Consider the following 16774-nt stretch of genomic DNA (forward strand, 5'->3'; position numbering starts at 1 on the left):
GGGGTTATATTTGCAGAGTTGTAACTTTCTTTCAAAAAGAAGAGTAAAACATAGCAAGAGAAATCATAATGCCAAGTACACTCACGAAAAATAGCAACCATTTAAGAGCAACAGAGCTTTTATTTAGCATTGAAGGCCATGAAAAGAACTGAGGCTAAAAGCTGAAGGCAGACAAATTCTAATACAGAACAAGTGTTTAGCAGTAAGATAGCTAAAACTTGAAAACACTATCAAGGCAAACTAGGAACTCACATTTCTTGATGTCTTCAAACAAAAGTGAGTGTCTTTCTAAAAGACACGATTCAGTGTAATGTAAGCTACCAGGTAGCTGAAAGAAACATATGATACATGGGAGGTCAGTTTGGATAAACTGCTCATTCTACCTATCTTAAAACCCTATGAAAAGAAATCACTACTTGAAAGCAAGTTCTAGCTCACTAATATAATTTGCCTTATGTTTTCAGCGCTTCTGAGTTTTTTCAGTGAAGAGCGATGTTAATTACTTAGTTAAAGCATTAGTGAAAAGTCTTTACTAGACTCTTCAGTTGGCAAGCAGCCACCGTGTTCCCTGTCTTCTTTCACAACACCATCCTCTTAGTAACAGAAGGCATTTACTTAAGTAAGATGGAATGAGACTTCCACAAACAGCAGAGTTATCAGTTGCTATTAGCTAGGCTTGTTGCTAGCTTGTATTTATGCCCCAGAACACCGCTGCTTCTAAAGCTAGACTCAGATAATCACCCACAGAATATAGATTAAAATTGACATCAGTTTATTCAGCCTATGTTTTTTGCATATGTGTGTGCAAGGCTAAGTGGCGTCTTGTAGTTCAGCTGACCTAACCCAGTATGTGCTACATTCAACTTCAACAAAACTACAACCAGGCAAGAACAGCTCAGAATCTCTTCTGACTGGTACACTAGGAACAGAATTACCAGCTAATAATTTCCAATCAAATCAGAAATTATATCACTGCCAATGAGAAAAATAATTTTATGACTTGCACTCTTAATTAATCTGTAGCTTTTTTATTGTTATTTTTCTTTTTGACAGTAAAACTGCACTCACTTTAACTGGCATATTGAAATAGGGAAGCAACAGCAAGTCCTTAAACAGCATACACAAGTTGACAGTTAAACTTCAAATATTTTGCAGTGCTTGGATCCAGGTTTCTGCCTCTTTGTCTAAGATCGCTGCAAAATAGAGATCTGCTGTCAGACTATATTCTGCACTCACAATTAGGTTTATTACAGAGTGTCACTGTACAGCAAGGCAGTACATGACATGACATTGTATTGCAATGTAAAGGCAATTGAGGGATATTTTTGGGTTTGCAGTCCACTCCCTCCATAGCACAGAGCATATTGAAGCAAGAAAAGGAGGAGACTCAAGAGTTTCCTTGCTAAATCTCTGACTTGCTTTTGAATCATCAAATTTAATTTCTTTAGCCTGAAAGTGGAAATAAAAGAGTGAGTGAGTAAATGGATTCTCTTCATCCCTGAACACTTAAAGTTTATAAAATCAAAGAAGTTTTCTCCATGGCACCCTTAGGCAGCAGGGAGATCTCCTCTGACAATAAAAAAGAAGCAGTTCTGCCTTCACTAGAGTCTCCTCCAAAAACTTCTATGCTTGCACAGGCCATGAGATGCAAAGATACCAGGGAAACAGAACAGCGATTTACACTGACAAAGAGGATTTTGATACACTCCTCCAAATGGGGCAGCATTACCATCTTAATAGCCTTTTGCTCTCAGCCCTCTTCCTGAGGACGCTGGAGATTTTTGCGAATGGAGAACAGTTCCGCTTCTCATTTTAACTGCAACAATAGCAGAAGGGCTCCTTAAACTGCATCAAATAGCAGTCTGTGAAATCCCTAACTAGCCGCACTGCCTCTCCTGCCGTTTTATTATCCTCCAGTCCACAGAACAAAGAGAGGGAGAACTACTCTTTTTTTTTTTTTTTTTTTTAGGCTATTCCACACATCCTAATCCCTCAGAGGTGGCAATGGAAATTGCTTGTGGAACTGTTAAATCACACTTTCACTTTGTCTTTCATTCCCCATTCACCCTCGCTAATCAAGGAGCTTCCAGCCACATTTTCCGATATCAATTTGTTTATGGCCTATTGGTTAATGGTCCCGGGATGGGACCCCCTGAGTAAAAAGAAAGAATCCTGGGCACTTCAGCCAGCTGCTGCTTCTCACCAGTTCCCACACCCATCCACTTGTTCCCATCAGCCACACTGAATGTGCTCACCTCCTGACACCAACTGAATTAAACAACAAAGCCTGAATGGGAGAGTTGCCTTTGCAGTCAGGCTGTGGGACAGATTCCACTTGTTACTGCTACATGATGTTTCTTAAGCAGCAATGCAGAGATATTCCCTCACTGGTTGATCCATGGCCAGTTACCTGACTGTCATCTTGCCTTGTATCCAGTTTCTCTGTGGAAGGAAGCACCAACTACAACTCTCAGGAAAACTCCAGCTTCTCTTGCACAAGGCAGCCTGGTGCCACTTTCTGCATCTAATCCAAGCCAGCCATTTCCTGGTGATTTGCTCACTTCCTTTTTCCACAGAAATAATGATCACTGAAATGCGGGATGAGAACATGCAGTGTTTACTTTGCACAAGCCAGGGAGATGGCTCGCATGTAAGTGCTTACAAGTCTCTGTAAAACTGTCTGGGGCACATTATCAGGGGAACCATGCCCTTCCTTGCTACCGATGCTGGAGAAAAATACCTGAAGTAGAAACATAATGGTGTAGTCAAAGTAATAAAAGGCTTATACAAAGACAAGCTTCTAGCTGTCTTTCAAAATGTACAAAGAATGCCTGATACTGAGATATTATTTACTTAAAGAAACTGGTATCTCACTTGTCTTTAGAAAAATGGCAAATGATGTTTTAAATTTACCCTCCAGAAATATACAGATATAGGGAAATCAGCAATCGTCACACTCCTAATACAGTGAAATCCTTCTATCAGAGAATGCTGTTCCATCATCATTAAGTGTAAACAGGCCCATTTGTTCTTTAAAGGTAGGGTTCAGTCCTGGTAAAGCTATACTCATGGCTCACAGAAAAGAACTGAAAAAAATAAACATCCTCTCTGAACAAATGTTCTCTGTTTCTGAAATGGGAAAACTTTCTTTCCCAAAGTTTCACTACATTAGTGCCTGAGGACAGAGAAGGAAATTGATTTTTTTTATAATGATGAGAAACATCTATGTAACCCAGAAGACATCCACAGAAGACATCCAAGATAGAAAAGTAGCTTATCTTCAGCCCTACACTGAAACAAAACATGTCAAGACCAACTTTTGTATGTAATCTCAGTTAAAACTAATAACACTTTTTTTCTAGTTCTTACAGACTTCTACAATTACTGCTACCAAGTAAGGCAGATCAAATGCCCAAAATGCTAAGAATACACTGAGTATAGGATCCAAAAGCTTAGAAACACCAAATGGCCCCCTCTCCCCATTATCATTATGTAGACGTATCAATAGAAACAAAAACACACCACAAAACACTTTTGCTTCTTTTGTTTTCTGACATTTTGCATCACCTGAGATGTAATCACATTGAGTCATTAGGAAATATAAATGTCACTGGTATGGTACAGCCTGTTTGAAGGTGAAAAACGTGCAATCAGAAAGAACTGTTCACATCCTTTAAAATGTCCATAGTCACTCATGGGATCAGTGATTCCCAATCACTGGAACCTGAGAAACAGCTATACTCACTTTTCTTACTGCCATGGCTGCATATCACACAGTCTCTTCTGAACAAAAGCTAACAGGCACTGACTAGTTTTATTTAGTCTGTTAAACTGACATAGCAATAAGGAGCCAGGCTGCGTATCAACAGACAGCAACTCAACAAAATTGATCCATCAATGTCTGTCAAAAAGTAAGGATATTTATTGGAATAAATGGGGAAAAGAAAGGAAGAGCTGAACTTCTTTCTTTGCTGTGGTGTGAAAGTATGTGATTTAGGGCACGGCCACAAGGAATCCTAGTTCCTTGCCATCATGGTGGTAATATCCAGCTTCTCAGTGTACTACTTCATATCCTAGAGAATCTGAGGATTATTTAAGACCATGGGGCATTAGCATTAAAATGATTACAAATATAGAAAACAGATAATAATTTCCTGTATTTTTACTGATGTCAAGTTACTTGCTAAAGAAAAGACATTTATTAGAGCAGGTTATTCATGATAGATGGGTATGTTTTTCCCGAAGAAATCTATCCCATAGGACCAATGTTACCAGAACCATTCCACTTTACCTTGAAGGAAAACAGGGAGCCTCCATTAATAATTTCAGGGCCCATTCCTAGATCCATGGGAATATGCAAAAACTTAATTTAGCGTAACCCAAGACAAATCAGTAAATGCAGCACAAGGCTGCCCTTGTCAACCAGACTGTTTAAATGTGTGGGGCTTTAATTAGGCATAAATAGCAACATTTTCAACAATAGTTGCTGTTATCTACATTCAGTATGCTTAAAATACTAATTAAAAAGTCAAAACAAGCAATGCTCTCGTCTTACCCTGAAGAACCAAGCCTGATTTCTCAATGGTGTAGAAAAAAGCGGAGAATGGAGCAACAGGTGATTTAGCAATCAGGAGCTGCAAAACAAACATAACATATAAGCACACATATTTATAACACACCAATCAAAGTTTAAATCTGTAAAACAATCTCACCATATTTAACTTCCAGAAGTAGTAAAGCATGCTTCAGAAATAACATTGTAGTTATTGATCTAGCCCTGTCACTTCTAAGTAATTGAGGTCTTCTCATACACATATATAGACCATACTACAATTTTAAAAGGATCCATAGGTCTTAAACAAACACTGCCATGAGAGCAGTAAATGTTGCTTGTCTTACTGACATCCTGTTAAGCTTAATTGTTTCTGCTGGTTGAGGCTGTTGCACTCAGAGACAATTTTGAGCAAAGCTGCTACAGCCACCGTGTATGGCAATTTTTAATTGCCATTAGCTGTTCCACAGATATGCTCCCTTGGCTTCTCCAAGAACTCCACCCATTGTCTTCCTCCAAATCCTGGAAGCAACATGTCCACCCATGAGTCTACCACACTAAAGATGGCAACATGCCATTGCAAGTATCTGGATGTCCTCTCTTGCAAAGGGTTATTGACCAAGTGAAGCTTTATCCAAGGATTGTGTCTTTGGAATATCAAAACAGGAACTGGAATTCCCTTGCAGAGTATAGCACAATTGAATTTAGCTTGGCATTAGATTGTATTGGCCCTCCACAGTCAGGACAGAAATAGCCCAAGCTCCCTGGCTCCACTACAGAAGAACCATCCTCTGTGGAAGACGAACTGCAGCAGAGCTCTGGAGACAAATGGGCTTGTTGGCAGGGTAGGGAAGGTGGGACCTGCAAGTGGCAAACTCAGACAAATGTGCCAGGTTTTATTGCTTGTCTGTTTCATTTTTGCTCATTGCCAAGAACTCCTCTCTCACAGGCTGCCTTTAAATAATAATCCCCATTCTGTTACATGAACCTACATGTAAGTGACATTTTAAGGATAGATTTAATACATTCTGCCCAGAGTGTGATCAGCACAAACACTGATCTGCTGTGCCTGTGTGGCTCTGCAAAAGCTGCTGACAGCAGTGGTTGAAGCAGAGAACGTGCTGTTGCTTTGCCTCTGGTGTAGAGATGCTGAACAAATCTGAAACATGGTTCTTGCTCACCTCTTTAACAGCTAGAAAAGGATGATGTCTGGAAACCAGCCCTCCCAGCAGTACCCTGGGAGAGTCTTCCTGCCCTGAGGACATGGTTTGGGTAAACAGTTCCCTTCAGCTCACGCTGACCTTCAGCAGGGATCTGAAGAGATCCTCTCAGTTGAGCCTGAGCTGAGGACACAGAGCTGACCTGTTGGCTTTCTTTCAGTGCACTGATTTCATCTATCCCATCTGTGGGGCTTGTTGAGCAGCATGCTGCGGAACCATCACACACCTCAGTCTCTCAATTTCCAAAGCCCTGTCAGGTAACTGCACTCTCACAGTCCACACTCACAGTCCACAATAGGCAGCCCTCTGTCAGATACATTCAAGTACAGATTTCTTGTAACTACAGACAGTAACAATCTCATTTTTAGAGCTCCTAGCAGATCCTGCTGGTTTCAAATGAAGTAAAAAGAACCCCCATTATTTCCAAAGGTCATGCCCTAATTCTGCCAGACATTCAAGCATTAGTAAGGGTCACTGCATATGAATTTTAGTTGGTGGTGCCTAAAAATTAGTGGGGAAACACTGAGCAGGTTTTACAAAATCCAAGAGAGACTACAGGAAAGCAACAATTTCGTTCTCACCCAAACTGCTTACATTTCCCTGCAAAGTCAGACAGTACTGAATCACTTCACAGACATACAGGACTGGGACATTTATTCCTAAGAGTAAGAATAACAATATCAAGCACAAGAAGTTTGAGCTCTGCAGTATCTTTAAGTATCCAGAGGATTTGGTAGCAAATCCTGCTGTAGCATCACAGCTCATGTGACTTTCCTGTAGCACTTTAAATGCTAAGGGTGTCTGCAGAGTAGGTAGGTTTCATTTGTATTTGTACATAATCTGCAGACAGGATCACGCTTAGATGCTTAGTCTTGCAACTCTTTCTCATCTGATTCTGATACAGGTTGAATAAACAAAATCCTCATATCTGGTTCTTCAAATGTTACCATTATTACCCATAGCTAGCTAACGATTTTATGGTTTTCAGCATTTAAACCAAACATAATCTCCCTTCTTCTTTGAATATGAAAAATAAAGACAGGTATGTAAAGACCACAAATCTATCCAGAAAACATCAGACCAGTTCAAATGTCAATGTTTTCCTTTCAGCCATACGAAGATGGCAAAACCACCTCAGGATGTGACTTGAATACCCCAAGCAGGAAAACTGCTGTGGTTGCATTCTCCTCTCTTCCATGTTAATTACCATTCTCTCTGGGATGATCTTCTGGAGAAAAGAGAGGTACATCACATCCTGCATCCCTGATGCACCCTGACAAAACCCAAATTCTCTTGCCTGTCATTATCCCCAGAGCCAGCACTTCCCACTAGCACAGCAGGAGGGGGACTCTGCCAGGAGGAAAAAAGAGTCGAGTGCCTCCAGGTGCTTTGCGCGCTCCTCACCTCTGAAAACACGAGAGGGAGTATGGGTGGAAAAACTGTCCAAACTCTCAGGTAGAATCTCCCACGACAGATGGATGTTTAATTGGAAAGATACAAAGTGAAACAGTTACAAATCTGATGTCTGAGGTAAAATTTTTGGCATTCTATGCGCTAACATGCACATAAATACTAACCTACATGTGCACTAGGCACAGTTACACATGTACATGGATAGGCATTCAAATAACCCTATGTACATTCTGTTGCTGCATTTTTATGCAGTTACATTATGTGCATAACTAAGTATAGCAACAAAAAAAATACGATAAATCACATTCTTTCAGCAGCACATCATAGGGCCCTTCTCAGAGGCTGCTGCCTTTCACAAATGCACAGCTATATCTGAGGCTCTGAATTGGCTTCCTTCTTAGTGATACAGGAACAGTTGAGCATATTCAAAGGTATTGCTTCATTCTGAATGTTTGCTTACTGAGAAAAAAGAACCTTTAAAGTACGATTGCGTATTTCAGAACCAGATAGAGCACAGAGAATTCTTTTTTACAACACCAAACTCTACAGTAATATAACATTTTAAAAAAAGAAGTAAATATGTATTTAGATTTGTTTTTCCACCAAAGAGAAAAAACTGTAAAAGGTCATTTCAAGCCATCCTCTAGTTGGAATAGTCAACACAAAGTACGTTCTTACATATAGACAAGGAACTCATAAAGCATAGACGGAAATATCAAAAAAAAAAGGAAATTATGTTTTGAAGGACAGGAAGCGGAGGTATAAAGGAAGAATCACCAAAAATCAAGGTAATGTTGACCGTGGAAAGGTTATTAACAATATTAAAAAGGAAATAAAAGTTGAAGTTATCATGAAATTACACTGGATAGTGATTAAATGGATTCTAGATATAGCTGAAGAAATAATCAGTTTTCTACAAGTAGGACGATACTGGAAAAGAAGAAAAGGAACATAATGGGAATTATCTATATCACATAGATACAAAAATAACAAATGAATGGAAAGAAAATTCCAGGAGCTTAGCACATTCAGCAGAAAGTAGATAATCTCTATCAGAAAAACACTGCAAGAATCAGCATATGAATCTAGGTTTGATAGCTAGTATTTGTCATGTGTCTATGAACAACCCCAGCTCCCTCAGCCTCTCCTCAGAGGATTTGTATTCAAGTCCCTTCACCAGCCTGGCTGCTCTTCTCTGGACCTGCTCCAGTACCTCAATATCCTTCCTGAACTGAGGGGCACAGAACTGGACACAGTACTCCATGAGGATGGTGAGGGCAAGCTGGATGAGGAGTGGCTGAGATCAGACACTTGGCTTGTTCAGCCTGGAGGAGACCTCATTGCAGTCTACAACTTCCTGTAAGGGAAGTGGAGGGGAGGGTATCGATCTCTTCTCTCTGGTGACCAGTGACAGGACCCAAGGGAAAGGTCTAAAGTTGTGTCAGGGATATTGGATATTAGTTGGATATTAGAAAAAAGTTCTTCACCCAGAGGGTGGCTGGGCACTGGAACAGGCTCCCCAGGGAAGAGGTCACAGCACCAAGCCTGACAGAGTTCAAGAAGCATTTGGACAACACTTCAGGCCAGGAGTTGGACTCGATGATCCTTGTGAGTCCTTTCCAACTCAGGATATTCTATTATTCTATCTACTAAAGACTTGGAAAACAGGGTAAAACAAAACATGGATGTCATGTCAGACATACCTGATATCCTCCTTTGATTTTTTTTAGCAATCTCATCTAAATTTGAACTCATCTCTTTGGATGTCTGTACAGCTTTCAACACTGCTAAATGGGAACTGATAATGAACAAAACAAGCAGAAGCACTGAAGCTGTATGATAAAAAGGGAAACAGTCAGTTATTGAAAAGAAGACACTTCTGCGTATATTAGTACCTCATAAGATTATTGACCCATAAGGTTATGTTGCCAAGACAGTGGTAGATCCAGTTGTACAGCACACCATCACATACACCTGGGAAAACCAGGGATATGTGGGTGTTTCTGTACAAGCCACCAGGAAGTCTTAATCTGGAAGATGAGATGCCACTAGAAAAAAGTTAGCTCAGGGAATCTAGCAAAAATGGAGGCTGACTGTATCTATGTGTGTAAATGAATGGGGAGAGGGAAAATGAGAGAATGGAGCAGGAAGAAAGAAAAATGTTTCTCACACTGACAACACTGGCAGAAGAACAAACATGCAGCCATGAAGACATTTTGGCTGGAAATTTTTAAGAACATAACCATCAGTAAAGTGAGATTCTGGTAGAGAACTCAGCTCAAAGAAGCAAAGCTAAAAACGTTAATCTTTGTCAGAATAAAATATTTATGAAAGGGATATCAAGGAGTGCCTAAGGTGCATTGCATGATCTATTATTAAGTCTCTCAAGTCCTATATCTTTTATGTTGATAGAACTGACAGAGTTGAAAACAGTACATACTAACAATGTCCTTTGACGGTTCACATGCAACTAAGGATCTTTTGCGGTGAATAAACTAAAAAAAAGTTGCTGTTTCTTAAATACAGAATTTGTAATTTACAATCTTCTCCTCTGCTCCTTTCCTTAAGATTCCAAGCAGCCACCTGATGATGTGGAGAACAGGAGGGGTCTTCCAGGATAATACTGAAGCAGACAACACAGACAGAACAGGCTTTTCTACAACTCACATATGTTTAACTGTATGTCTTGATTCAATTCACACCTGGCCAAAAACTGGAGAGAGTACAGAAAGGTATATTATCTGGACATGGATCTGAATCAGAATTCTTTAATAACAAGCTGAAACACAAACATTTTTCCACAATCTTATTTTTCAAAACTTAAGATCAAGAACCTAAATTTTCAGTTCAACATAAAAGATTTCCTTGATTCCTTTTTCGCTTGAGGAAAAGAAAGGAGAAGCCCACTAATGTTCTTGATGTATGTAAAGGAATTTCTGCTGTTTCCTAGCCAGATAAGCAAAACATACACCTTTAGTGATAAGCGCTATTTAGTCACAGAATCAAAGATGAAATATAGACCTCATCAGACATTTTTTCCTATGAACACTTCAGTGCAGTCAAAATTTGCACCAAAAGTAGTATTTTGAGATGAGTAAACAGTAATGGTACGTAATAATCTATAGAAATTAACAGGCATATTGATTACAAAATTATTTTTAAATAGTGAAATTAATAGAAAATAGACATAGAAAATTAATGAAACAATACTGAGTCTTTCTAATTCATCCTATGTACAATACTTTTGGAATGTTATCCGTGGGCAACCCATGAACTTCTGGAATGGAATGTAAAATCCAGATACAGTTATTCTTACACTGCTGTCCCTACAAAATGAGAATGATAGAGATGGATGAGAAAAGTTAAAATCAAGGCAATTTCAAGTTTTGCCAAGTCCTACCTCTACAAAATGTTGAAAACTTAGTTTCCTTTCTTTCATTTCTAGCATCACATTTCCCTGTCAAGTTGTTTGTAATAATTATCTATTATTTGACAACAATGGAGAATAAACATTAAAGAACTGAAATATTATTTCTGCCATGAGGCATGTTAAGAATACAAAGGTGCTATGAAAGACGAAATATTTCACCTTGATAAAAAGTGAATAGAAACTGGATAGATGCCATTAGATTAGATATAGGAAGATGAATGAGAGACAGGCAGAACAATTGAGAAACAAAAGGCTTGGACAGAATTGATGATGACAGCAGAAAAATTCTACATTAAAGTTTGCTTTTTAATTAGGAAAAGCATTTTTATTAACACAATTTATTGTTTATAGGCTTTATGGAAGAGATGAATCACAGAAAATGATTGCTGAAGCCCAGCAGAAAATTCTAATTATTGGTACAACATCCCCTGTCAATAGCATGGAAAGTGATGAATTGGAAAGTGTATTGGATGAACTTTCAGAAATAGTCTGATTCCAGAAATCAAGCCAATGTCCTACCAAAAAAAAAAAAAAAAAAAAAAAAAAAAAAAAAAAAAAAAAAAAAAAAAAAAAAAAAAAAAAAAAAAGTAAGGAAGATGAAAGAGTCTTATATCAAATCAGTTACGAAAACGCCACAATGATAAACTACCAAACAGTGAAATAATAAGATAATTTTGACTGAGCTATGAGCTCTCACATGATAAAAAAAAAAAAAATTATTTTACACTGGAAAACTAATTACTTCAGCAACACCAATGGACTAAGATATTTCAGTGAAATACTTGAGAAAATCAGCTGTATTACCTTTTAATACATCATTTCCATTTAGACTGGAATGACAATCAGTGTCATCTCTATTTTTTTGCAGAGACTATTACACAAAATTGGTTCTTAGCAATGACTGAGGAACATGAACAAAGCTATCTGAAGACTCTTTTAAGGTATATCAGCTTCTTATCAGTGAATGAGTTATTTTTATTTTGTTCTGTGTCAAGTCTTTCCCTACCTTTCCTTTTCTCCTACTATTCTCATTTCTTGTACTGACATGCACTAAGGACAGAACAAAAAACAAACTCACATTTACAGTCAACATATATATTTTGTAATTCAGATCTACAGACTGAATACAAGAGACCTGTGAAGGGAGTCTGGCTCTCATTACGCTGGCGGCCCTTACTGAAACAACAGTGGCTTGCTTGGATATTTCGCTAATTCGTATTGTTTTCCTATTGCATAAACAAGCATTGCTAATAGTTGCTGCATTTCAGGAGAACTCTTCAGTTACACTCAGAAGAGCATAGCTGAGAACTGAGAAGGCAGCCTACACCATCGATGGCATCACTCAACAGGGAAAAGACTATATCTCACAGTTTGATTAGACTCATGTACTAATAAAATCAGTGCTAAGCTAAACAAAGCTTTCCCATAATTGTGCCAAATTGACTGGGTGGACAATCTTCATGCCAGAATTTCCCTTCTTAATGTAGATTAGAAGTATTGTTTTTTCAGCTGCAACAGAACCCAGGAAAAACCCAGTAAGGAAAACATCAAAGTTGATTTTGCATCAGATATCCCAGCAGACTTCATAATTGTTTTTTCTGCCCTCCCTTCTGCTTTTTCTTGGGCCCAATGTACAGGAATTTGATATATTCTAGAAATTAAAGCAGCAGTCCTTATTCTGAAGATCATTTACTTTTGAGCAGGAGCTATGACCTAGTTCCCAGGGCCAGCTCTCTTTCTCAATCCCAGAGCTCATGCTGCTTCCAGCCCACCAGAAAGGTACCCAAGGAGAGAATGAAGAATTCCCTAATGGGCACAAATGCTGCAGTGGCATCAAGGCTTCTCAAAGCACTGTACCAGTTGTTCCCTGCTCCCTTTTCACACTGAAGCATCCTTCAGGGCAATGGGATGGTTGTTTACAAGGTAGAAGAAAAACGGTTGTGTTTTCTGCCGAGTCTTACCAAACACTAGTGCTCATGAGACCTTGGAGCATTCTGAAGCTTCAGTCTCACAACAGGTTCTGATTTGACTTGGGAGATAAATGCCCCTTGCTGCAGAAATAAAAAGTGACCCTATTACCTTTCCATTGTTCTGATGAAAAAAAAAAGTAGTTTAGGTTCTCATGCAATCATTTACTAAGCTTGCAAGATATACCTATAAACAATTTACTGATCACTGACTGCAAATGATTCTTGGGATAACAATATTTTGCTTAGATGTGGTACTTAATCTATAGATTTTAAAAAGGTTTTACAAGAGTGGAGAAAAAAATAACTCCATTATGCATTTGTGTAAACTGAAGTTGAGAAATACAGTCCTAAAGATTTTATAGCTGATATCAGTACCAAAATCCAAATAATATGCTATCAAATCACATTGCCTTAAAAGTAAATCCCTTAGAGCTTGTTTGACTTCATCAGGGCCTTGTGTTTTCCTATGAAAACAATTATTCCCTGCTTTGCAACTTTGTCCAAATCCAGTTGCAAGGAATTGCAAGGAAAAGCTTTTTATGCAGAAATTTTCGCCATTCAAGCAGAAGAAAGCTCAGCCACTCGAGCAGTACTGTCTGCACCTGTATGCTTGTCAGTAAGAAAGGCTACAGGCTGGGCAGGCTATGCATTTATTGGGAATAGAGGTAAAACAGACAGATTGAGGGAAAAAAGATACATGCAGTCATTCTTCAGCCTTCTTAAACATCTAGACCCCACACATGTATTCTCCCTTAAAAAAAAAATTGGTGGATTGAAACGGAAAGCCTAAGATGTCTTGAGCACTAGGGAGTAAACTATGAGAAGTGGTGCTACATTCCCCAGTACTGGTAGTAGATGTGGAGTCCCTACTGCTTTTGTTCATGTGAAAAAAACAAAACAAAATAATACAAACAAACAAACAGTCACCATTTGGATTAAAATGATTTCCTAGGAAACTATAATTTCATTTGTGCCATGCACAGCACCCGAGAGATGTGGTTCTCTGGAGTCCAGCTGTTTGAAAGGACTTTCATCAAGGCCAGGTTAATGGGCCACAACTCAATAAAACTCTTTATAGAGCAGTTTAAATGAGTTGTATGCCCCCTTTCCCCACAGGAAAATCCCACCCAGAGGAAACTGTTTAGGAATGAGTTTCCTTTCTACTAATTTAATGAAAAGCAACAATGGCAACTAGAGACACTTTATGAGAGGCATTCCATAAATTCAAACCAATTAGTGCAGAAAAGTAGACAACCAGAGTTTATGAGTACATCCTAGAAATGTCCATTAGCCCACATCTGGAAACAACAGTAAAATGAAAACTCAAAAGGCAACTGACCATCCTGCTGTCATTTCAATCCCTTAAAATGTAGCAGCACATCTGTTTATTTTCTTTTAGTGCAATGCATACAAATTTCATATATTAAAAAACATTGCTAAGACTCCAAAGCCAAGAATTCCCTATTTCTCCCCTTAAGAAAAAGTGAGTGAAGGAGAAATGCAGATGCATTTAAGACATTTTTGCAGGGGAAACAGCAACCATGGGCACTGACTTGAGTAAGAAAATTAATGAAGGGAAAGTTGTCAAAAGCCTGAGGAAAAACATGAGATGGATTCAGCATGCGATAAAGAATTGAAAGAAATATCTATCCTGAAATATCAGCACGATAAGATATATTCCTTCTGGCAATAACTTTTAAGGTAAGATCCTATATTCTTTTGGGTAAACCTAGGCAGATCACTCACCTTTCCCCTACTGTGCTCCACTCTCAGAAGTGGGTAAGCACCAAAAATTAACTCTATGCCTCTGTATTTGTTATGTGAAATTATTTAGGCTACTTACATCTCTATCTTAGATTCATGTTAAGTGTATGTTCCTAATTCAACTACCAACAGTTTTATTACTTATGCTACAGATTGATCTTAAAGAAGTAGCAGGAAGTCCTTACATGGCCTTAAAGATGGGACAGGGTAGTCTTGCCCACAGAAACGTGTGATAACTTGTTTAAAGTGAGGATTATTTATCCAATGTCAAGGCTACAAGCGCAAGTGAGGTAGAAGCATTTCACAGTATGTTTTACTTGCGTTTTCTGAATCAGCCACTTCATCACAGGCAGACCTGGTTTGGTGATGTTGTGGCTGTACCCTTTACTTTCCTAAGAGGATATAACAGTAGCCAGTGACTGTGCTTGAATTTTGTGCAACCACAAATTCTTCCCCAGTAAGAGATCGATTGAGCTGCTGAGGTAGCAAAGACATGGACAGATGGTTGAAAAGCTGACCTAAAGAGACATCATCCAAGGAAGCTGAGAGGTGCTAAGATTCTGCTTTCTGACCCCAGACACAAGAGGACATTCAGGAGGCACTACTAGTGTCTGAGCTCCAAACTCCCAATGCCTTAACGACAGCAGTGGATACTCTCAATGGCTACAGACAAAACAAGACTTTTTACAACAGAAAAAAAAAAATAAAATCTCAGAGTAGTTTGTTAGTGCAGTTCTTCCTACAGTAATGAATAACAGTCACAGGCAACGAATCCAATAAAAATAAACTATCATTGCATGCACATGTGGCTGGGCTTACTCCCTCAGGAGACATTCAATACTTGCAAAGGAAAGAAATGGAAGGAAAACAAACAAAAGAAGGAGATAGAAATGAAAACCAAGAATCTTTTAAGAATAGAAGAGAAACAGGGGAAGTCCAGGGAAGAGGACACTGCAAATTTCAAGCCTGCTATACCTGGCTGGCTTTAGGTCTTCCTTACAAAAACTATATATATGTATATATATATATATATATATATGTATATATATATATAGAGAGAGAGAGAGAGAGAGAGAGAGAGAGGACTTTTTCACAGTGCACAATGCCAGAAACTTGGAGTCAGGATTCATGAATTTTCTTCCTAACTTTTCCACTATTTTATTAAGCAACTATGTAAGTCATATATGGAGATAAGACATCTGCAGCAACTTCACTGTCTTAATTTTCTGCCAGGTAGGCACAGCTCCAGACGTACCCTACTTTCCCTGGCCCAGAGAGTTCAGCAGAAGAATCAATAAGCAACAGCTCTGCTATCTGTTTTCTCAAATATCCAGTGGGGTCACTTCCTCCCCCTCTCATAAAACCAGAAAAAAGGCACGTGTTTTGGCTGTGCCGATCCAGGCAGTTGCTAGCAACAGATGACCAGTCTGCAAATTGTTTCAGCCTTTGCGGTGTGCCAAACACTGGATTTCAAGTGAGAGAGGTCAGCATGTAATATGTAGTGCCATTCAGACATGATTTTAGCTTCAAGCACTATAATGAGGAATTCTGAATATCCTTGGACTGAATAAACATAACTTGAGTGGAAGGAAACCATCAAAACCTCAAATGAGTGTCAAAGACAATCATAGACAACAAAACCAAAACTTTCCAAGGTGAACTGCCCTGATGTGCTCCAGAGCAACAACCGTCCTGAATGCAAGATTGCAAATCTAACAAAACACTGCTTTCCCTTAGCTGTCCTCTCCCAGACTGTTGAACAGACTCCTTAACCCACAAACCCAGAGAGCCTTTTCCTGACTGATGCACATAACTCAAAAGTAACTTCAGTGGAAGAGAACTGCGCTGTCCAGGCAAACATTGGGTGCCTTCAAGTTTTAATTGGAAAAGAAAATGCAATCCCAATGTGTATCCAAATTGTGTCTAAACTGCAGCAACATGGCCAGAGAACTGCACAGAACCAGGCTGCCTCCAGTATACTTTGCTGAAGTCAGACTTTTGGTCAAAGTTCCCCAATGTGAAATACATGGCATGCAGGGCCAATCAGCTCCTTTCAGTTTGTGTAACAACAGATCCGATGAAATTCCTCTTCCCAGAAGCATTTTATGTCTCCTTGCCATTTGCCTTACTCCCTAGTTTGTAAAATTAATTTTGTCATCTTTTCTGTTTCCGAGTCTCTCCTTATTTTCCCAGTGGAAAGTCCTCCATGGGCCAGGAAACTTCACAAGATCTTTGCCATGATGATTTCCTATGCTATAATACTTTTGAGGCCCAAAGCCCTGATAATTGTCCAACATGAAGGGTAATTCTGGAGAAAAGGTTTGAAGCTTTAACTAAGCAGGAAAGCAGCCAGCCAGCCAGAGCATTCTGGTTACCACAATGAAACAGTGCTGGGAAAAGGGATCTGAGGATGGTGCTGTGGCTG

At 39.0% G+C, this 16774-nt stretch overlaps 1 protein-coding gene across 6 annotated transcripts in view; it reads right to left on the reverse strand.

Annotated features, from left to right (window-relative positions):
- Positions 1-16774, reverse strand: part of LOC114061339 (DNA repair protein RAD51 homolog 2-like) — a 307326-nt gene that overhangs the window by 168424 nt on the left and 122128 nt on the right. For all 6 annotated transcript variants that reach the window (XM_027891733.1, XM_027891729.1, XM_027891731.1 and 3 more), the window contains one exon: positions 4556-4634. In XM_027891733.1, coding sequence (XP_027747534.1) covers positions 4556-4634 — 79 coding nt within the window. The remainder of the gene's footprint in view (positions 1-4555; positions 4635-16774) is intronic.

Source organism: Empidonax traillii, unplaced genomic scaffold (genome assembly GCF_003031625.1).
Source record: "Empidonax traillii isolate 1590-97213 ecotype Southwest subspecies unplaced genomic scaffold, ASM303162v1 scaffold328:size603334, whole genome shotgun sequence".
Classification (NCBI taxonomy): domain Eukaryota; kingdom Metazoa; phylum Chordata; class Aves; order Passeriformes; family Tyrannidae; genus Empidonax; species Empidonax traillii.